The 8,165-nt window shown below is 40.2% G+C and overlaps 1 protein-coding gene across 1 annotated transcript; it reads left to right on the forward strand.

The window, feature by feature from the left end:
- The first annotated feature begins 3,879 nt into the window (after positions 1-3,879).
- LOC108570298 (pro-resilin-like) lies at positions 3,880-6,786 on the forward strand. The gene is made up of 4 exons (XM_017932137.1): positions 3,880-3,888; positions 4,391-5,359; positions 6,066-6,405; positions 6,665-6,786. Exons 1-4 carry the CDS (start codon positions 3,880-3,882, stop codon positions 6,784-6,786), a joined length of 1,440 nt encoding a protein of 479 aa, XP_017787626.1.
- Positions 6,787-8,165: the final 1,379 nt, after the last annotated feature.

The raw sequence follows: 8,165 nt of genomic DNA on the forward strand, positions 1-8,165 counted from the left end.
AGATTCGTCGCGTCGCGTCGCGGTAAAGAAAGAAAAGCGGGAAAATCGTGAAACGTTCGGGAAAGATAATCACGGATTAGCAGAAATTGCGCGTGCAAAGGAAAGCATAGAGCGTGATGTAACGAGCACAATAAATATCTCGTTTGAGGTGTGCAGCAAGTTCACGATGGAAACAATCGGACCGTATAAAAGTAGAAAAGTTTTAGCAGCGTGTGCGCGCAAATCGGGGCAATTGCTTTGCGTAACAGTTATCTCCGAAACTAATTTGCTATCTTTCCCCGTTGATGCGCCGCTGTCCAGAGATAATCATCGGAAAAACTATTAAGCAAGTTCCCCCGAGTTAATTTAGCCATTCGTGACTTCATTTATCCTTGCTCGTTTGCTGCCTTTTTTCTCTACTTCCAACTATACGATAAACATTAATCTCTCCGCACCACGTGCAACACGTCCGAAACATTAATCTCTACGCGAGAGGAATCTTAATATTACTTAAAAGTGTTCGCGATATTGTGAACAATATTTTTTCTTCTTCTTCTTCTTCTTTCACCCCCCGGAAAAATCGATCGTTTCGTATGGGAGAGATGCTCCCCGCGTGTCTGCATCTACGGCGGCTCTCGCGAAATTCGATGGAAATTTCGAACGATGCATCAACGCCAGCCGAGTGTCAGCTTTATCAAGCATAAAATAGTTCGCCTCCGGTCATTTATTAAATCTGAACAGTCCGTGGCACCGCGTTGCGCGATGTGCGATTTATGCACGAAGAAGATTCCTCGGGTCTCGCAACCCGTTACGATACTTACCTATGCCTGATCTATAATAAAACGGACACAATCGAAACTGTTCTAAACCGATTAAGACGAATTTCAGGATTCGCCAACACTATAAATCTCCGATCGCAAAAATCCTAGGTACCCGTCGCGCTATCTTTAACCATGTACGATGAGGTGCTGATACAATAAACCTGTGACGCAATCTTGCATAATGTATCCCTATCTTAACCAACATCCCACGTTGCCACCACCTGTATTCAGCACGAGTTCACTGATTGCACAAACTTTCTGCATCCAGGATACGAGCGTGTGTACACGTCGGACAGTTGAATCCGTGTGTCTGCGTGCCCTACTAATTCCGCCAAGCGACATTTTTTCCGGACAATTAAACCAATCAGACTTAATTAGTCGATGGAAATTAATCGTCCTCTGATCTCGATTGAATAATAACGAATTGGACGAACGGAGTTATCGGGGAAAATCTGCGAATGAAATATTTTCGACTGGTATACGAGGGAAATATGTTCCGGAAATGATTTTTCTATTTTAGTTCGTTGGAAATCTTCTTGTACAGAGATAATGTGAATGTTTGAAAATTTCGATTAGAGTTAGGAATTGATTTTTGTAGTATGTTTAATGTGGAAGTTATACAACACACGGCTACTGTATTAACACGTTCGCTACCAGAGTTACACATACACTCGGTGAAAAAAGTCTTCGTACACCTCGTTAGAATTTCCTTCGCGTTGTATAATTTTAACAGGGAAAGTAGTAAATAAGTAGCGTCCGTGTCGTTTTTTGTCGAATTCTTCTCGAGAGATGCGTACTTCAATCTGCAATTCTAACAAAAATATATGGAAACTTTGTTTATAATAACAATTTTTTTCTTATTTCTCCTATCGCTACATTAAAGAGATTTTATACCTGGCGTCGTGAAATACAGAATCCTGTATAAGCTATGGTAAAATATAATCTGTGTAATTCGCTCTGCACCGGTATTTTAACTTCATCCTGTTCATCCGTCTGTTCATAAGTACATGCTAAAGCATACCTGCCAATCAGGATTCACGTATGTGCAGTTGAAGAAGCGACGTTCTTAACCCCTTCGCGTTTCAATGACGTGCACTTCGTAAAAACGTATGAGAAAGTCTCGCTGACAGAAAGCACATCGTTGCCTTAACCGCACAGGACATAATAGGTTTAATTGCCATCTGTCCTTTTCAAGTCCCCCCTGCATGAATTACGCGATCTTACTTTTTACAGAATCTTTCGATTTCGTCTCGTGCACATAGATGGTGCACGTTTGTTTGTTTGTTTCTTCCTTTTTCTGCATCAAACGTAAAGACGAAGCTGTCTGTTGTTTCGTGAAAAATGTTAGAAGCCAAAAGGTCTCGGCAACCCCGTTTGTCGCGAAGAAAAAACTTGTGGAACATTAATGTAACCATGTAGGTACTTAACGTTTCCGTTCAACACACAGGTAAGGGTACATTTAACAGATGTACGATGTTCGTTTATTCCGTTAATTGTTTTTATGGAATTGATCTATTTATTTTTAACCGGTGATTTTCATTATCGAAGTCTGAAGATAATTCACCTTTGTAACGTGCGCCATTGAATTTTCAGAAAGGTATATTTATCCTTGTTGAACTTGCTTTACTGCTGTTATTACATTCGTCAGGATTAATTTTATCCTCGCGGTAAATCCGGATCCTTCGTTAAGTACGCGAATGTTGCAAAAAAAAAGAAAAAAAGGAAGAAGAAGTGATGGTAAAGTGAAGAGAGATATTAATGGATCACAATTATGACAAGGTGTATTACGAAATCGAAAGTAAAAATTGGACTGTATCAAATCCATGACATTCGATGTTCGAAGGCTGTTTATCGGTTGTGAAATTAGATGGATGATCGCGAAGAGTACAGCGCATTGGGAGCAAGCAACGATTAACAAAACATTCCCGAAATGTACCAGTCATCGGGTTTCATCATCGATTTCACATTTCTTCCATCTTACGCTCGAAAGAAAAAATCTCTTTCAATGTTCAGAGAATTCTAAGAGAATTTCAATTAATAACAATTATTCTATTTTCCACTTCACCGACCATTCCTAAATTGTAGATCTTCTTTTCTAATTATTCTTTGCAAATTCAATATCTGTATCGTGATACAAAACGTAACTTGTACTTGACTTCAATTGCACTTTTTTTTTTCGTTCGAAAGACAAATCTCGGGACACACGATCGTATCCTGAGCTTAATATCCAGCTTGGTGGTTCGCCAGACGAAAAAGGGGTTTAAATTTGCCGGCTAATTAATCATCCACCAGAAACGGCCGATTAATCATCATTTCGTACCGCGTTAAACAACATTCTCACTTCTAATTAGATAGTTACCCCGTAATTAGCAGGCTCGCTTAACGTTGCCTAATGTCTTATTCGCGGAGTTGTTCAGGGAAGAATGATCATGCATCGAACAGAATTTCGAGAAAGTTTCCGATGCGAATAGACGCGAAGTAGTATTAATCAAGCTCGTTAACGAAGACGAGCGATCGAATTTGCCATCCTTAGAAGGTCCGTAATCCTTACGAAGTCCTGCATCCTTCTTCGTCGCCGTTCTCGTCGTCCAACAGAGAGGCAAGCAAGCAACGAGAGGAGCGATGCTCCAAGTTAATGATGCGCTGCATTGCGTTACAATATAGGATTCGTAACCCGTGAAATATGGAACGAATCCGTACTCTAGGTGGCTGCTACGGTCCCACTCTTCTTCACTCACCATCACTACCGTCACCGACTGATTCAACACCACCGTGACACAGTTACACCGTGCCTCGCTGTAAATCCTACAACGCTTACACCAAACCGTGATCTAGAAACACGGATGAATCCCGGGATATATAAAGCGGATTAGAACCAAAGTTTGTCATTCCCTCAACACCATCCAACGGTGGAAGGTGCGCATAAACCAAAAGGTAGTACCGAAGGAAGCGTAGGCCTACCTGGTGCAGCACCTCGCGTGATCCAGAGGCTCACCTTCTCAAGGATAAACGAGGGAAAAAGCGGTGGCGACGGTTTTATTGTTCGACCCGTAGAAGAAAGACCCACCGGTTCAGCGTCATGTCTAAGGTGAGGAAACAAGGGCCTCAGAGAGGTATACCAGGGAAAATTATATCTGTTGCAACTGATAAACATCGAATAGGAAGAAGCGCACTTACAAGGATTGTTTCGTATCTCGGAATGTCCCGTGTTGTTCTGCGTTCAAGTAGTTACCCAACAACCCCACAGACGAGAATTTCATTCTCGAGCATGTAAAACAATTCGACATCCGTTAAGAAACGAGAGAACAAAATATTGTTCGAGAATTCTCGCGTAGATAGAAAATGAAAGAACCGATGATAATATTGATAAAGTTACCACTCTAACGACTTATATTTTCGTACATATAACTGTGATTTAAAGACGAGATAGGAGAAATTGAAAAAGAAGCAAAAAAAAAGTGATGGAAATCTAACGAAACTAACAATACTTTCCTCAAACTTGATTCTCTTTGATACATCTGTTGCTATATTATGCCCTAACACAACTGTCTAATACAACCTGTACACATGTCCAAATCTTGCACTTACAGATTGGATTAGCAGTATTCGTCGTAGCCCTCACCATGGTGCGCTGCGAGCCACCGGTGAACTCGTACTTACCACCAGGCGGTGGTGGTCCTGGGAATGGTAACGGAGGAGGAGGAGGAGGCGGAGGACCGTCGAACACTTACGGTCCACCCGGTTTCGACGGTCAGAATGGCATCGGAGGCGGTGAAAACGGCCGCAATGGTTTATCGAACAGTTACGGGGTACCTACTAATGGAAATGGTTATAACGGCGGTGGTTCTGGCAACGGAAGAAACGGTGGCTCGAACAGTGGAAAAAACGGCAGGGGTAATGGTTACAGTGGTAGTCAACCGTCTAGCTCCTACGGGGCGCCGTCGAATGGATTCGGTGGAACCGGTGGTTCGGGTGGCGGAAGACCGTCCAGCACCTACGGAGCACCTGGTGGAGGAAACGGATACAACGGTGGAAGCAACGGCAAGAACGGATTCGGTGGCAGTCCATCGAACAGCTACGGCGCTCCGGAAGGTGGAAACGGCTTTGGTGGTGGCAACGGAGGTGGAGCTCCTTCGAGCCTGTACGGGCTGCCGGGGAGAAATGGGAATGGAGGAAATGGTGGAAATGGTGGAAACGGTGGAAACGGTGGGGGCCGACCATCAGGAAGCTACGGTACGCCTGACAGAAACGGAGGTAGTAGACCGTCCGGACTTTACGGACCACCCGGCAGAAATGGGAATAACGGTGGTGGAAATGGAGGATATAATGGTGGTAGCAATGGTAACAATGGTGGAAACGGTGGATACCCATCTGGAGGATCAAACGGAGGCAATGGTGGATATCCGTCAGGAGGACCAGGTGGAAACGGAGGTGGCAATGGTGGCTATCCCTCTGGAGGTCCAGGTGGTAATGGAGGAGGCAACGGTGGTTACCCATCTGGAGGACCTGGTGGAAATGGCGGAGGCAATGGAGGCTATGGCGATAATGACGAAAACGATGTAAGTGCATCTTCGTTAACCTGGCGTAATATTATGTTGCATTATCTGAAATGTTAATGTCAATCCTGTAACGTGGCAGAGGTTCTCGTAACTCTTCGTCGTACAGGTAGACTATTTGGGTTCGGTGATCGAGTTCATTGGGAGTATCTCAATAGGCCGGACGTAAAACTTCGACATGTCGTTATTTGAAATATTGCTTCTATTATTAGAATATAACAAGGAAGAATAACGTTTTACGAGTTCAACCAGTAGCACTGGTAATTTTAGGATAATGTTTCAATTTTATTTTTTGATTCCCAGTGCCTAACACATTACTAACCGATGGGATAGATCTACCATTTTCTACGTATCTCGCACAAAGAATTCATTCGCGTATACGATTCTAAGAAATTCTTTTCTTCGATTCTAAAAAAGTATAATGAAACATCGTTCAATTTTATATTACTCATTTTCCTAACAGAAGGTTCTTTATCAATTTTTCTAAATATCTTTTTACCAATCCTAGACATTTATTCAACTGTAATTCATTCGGATGATAATGTGTTAAGATAAGCGAAGATTACGATCTAACCCGTTACTCCATTTTGTAAAGCTAAACTAGTGATACGTTTACTGTGTGTAGTTCATTGCTAATGTCTCATATTAGAGTGTCGTTTTCACTTGTTACCACCTACTTTACGAATAAATGTCAATAACGTTAATTTAGGAACCAGCGAAGTACGAATTCTCTTATGAAGTGAAGGACGAGCAATCTGGAGCCGACTATGGGCATACGGAAAGCAGAGACGGCGATCGCGCACAGGGAGAGTTCAACGTTCTGCTTCCCGATGGCAGAAAACAAATTGTCGAATACGAGGCCGATCAAGATGGGTTTAAACCGCAAATTAGATACGAAGGTGAAGCGAACTCCGAGGGATACGGTCCTGGTGGACCAGGAGGCAATGGTGGAGGTAACGGATATCCAAGTGGTGGCCCTAACGGGGGTGGATCGGGTGGCAATGGTTATCCGTCAGGAAGGCCAGGCGGTGGACCTGACTTTAGTGATGGTAAAGAAAAAATATTTTTTTAATTTTCATATTTGTTTTTTTTTGGTCTTTTATAATATTGATGACTTTAATAATAGAAAAAGTTAACTAGGTGTGCACCGACGTAAATTACAATTGCAAAAGTGTTACAATATCATAGAATGTGAAATTTAAAATAGATTTTAAAATTCTTTCTCTTTAAGTGGTACAATTTTCATATATCTGTCAATTTTCGCATATTGGTAGAAATAATGCATAAATTTATAATACTTAAATTTAGGAGGATATCCATCCGGAAGACCAGGTGGTGACAGAAATGGAAACAACGGTGGCAATGGTAATGGAGGATATCCATCCGGCAGTGGTGGTGACGCCGCGGCCAACGGAGGATACCAATACTAAATATTCATCTAGGTGTAGTGATATATATCGCGTGTACTACAAAAAGGGAATACATAGGGCAACGTTTATCATAACGCACAGGATAGTTTCTGTCTGGAACAGGAGAAATGCGGCTCTAATTGCGAACAATATTAATTTCAGTACGATTGAATTTTTATGTGGATGTCTAAATATATTTAATCGCTTTAGGACATTTTCAATTGAACTATCACAGAGTGAAGAAAAACGATCATTCGTTTTACGTTGAAAACAAACAAGTTTTTAAGATGAAATGCTTCGTTTGTTTCAGACGTTGTGTCCTTCCTAGTATAAAGAGAATATGATAAACATAAAGACCTCACAGTTAATCCTTTGAAATAAACAATACTGCTCGGTATTAATTGCATACAATTTCATATATTCGTTCATAACGAAATATACGTTGCAATAATACTAGCAGTATCGTTTTATTAACCTAGCAAACGAAGTGTCATTATATTTAATCAATTTCCCTTTCAGTATATATAATAAGATCCCTAAACCAATTGGTTACCATTATAATATGTACCATTCACAATTTTATGCGTACAATTTTCGTGTTCTTCAAAAGAACATTCGAAGTAAGTATGTTTCCTGTTTTTGACATCCAACGATCTATTCACGATTTTATAACCATCATCGGATATATGCTAATTTTTAACGTTTGTTAATATATATTTTGTATTTATTACTATTTATCATATTATATGTATATTTTAACGATGTTTAAAATGTAGCTGTAGAAGCGAACGTCCGCATAAATAAACATTGCGGTAGGCCATAATGTGTTCAGTCTTTCACTCACACCTTTCACACTTTGTAAACTTATTCTACAATTTATGATATGGGTGTATAATTATTAATTCTAAACGACTGAATGTTTAAAAAAATATGCGCAAGCAGTAATAATATTAATCCTATTTTTATATTAATCGAATACTTTGTAATGTATAACTATCATATGGGCAACTTGTGTCCCTACGGGCAAAATTTTCAGCGACAGCGGCGGTGGAAACGCTGTAGCAGTGTATGTTACAGGCCAATATAGTATGCCTGACAGGGTGCTCATGGGCCCAAGTATTCACCACCAAAATATTTTGCCACGTGCTTAAATACTCTTCAATAAAAACAATATTTAATAAAGTGTAATATTTTTCACTGTGTTCTCTTTTTCAATTGTTATAAATTTTAACACATTTAGTTAGTGTTAACTTTTTTTACTATTCACTTAACTTTTTATAATTATGATTTAGTATTGCAATCTATTACATATTAAAGTATCTATAATTTTCATAATAAATACTTAAAATTTTGTCAAAATTATAGGAATTCGTTTATTTTTTTAAGAAACACTTTTTTAC

Source organism: Habropoda laboriosa, unplaced genomic scaffold, assembly GCF_001263275.1.
Source record: "Habropoda laboriosa isolate 0110345459 unplaced genomic scaffold, ASM126327v1 scaffold68, whole genome shotgun sequence".
NCBI lineage: Eukaryota > Metazoa > Arthropoda > Insecta > Hymenoptera > Apidae > Habropoda > Habropoda laboriosa.

Bases quoted from the DNA above. Each gene is read 5' to 3' on its own strand.
- LOC108570298 (XM_017932137.1), top strand. The intron at 5,360-6,065 runs GTAAGTGCATCT...ACGTTAATTTAG, and splicing joins GCGATAATGACGAAAACGAT to GAACCAGCGAAGTACGAATT. The intron at 6,406-6,664 runs GTAAAGAAAAAA...ACTTAAATTTAG, and splicing joins TGGACCTGACTTTAGTGATG to GAGGATATCCATCCGGAAGA.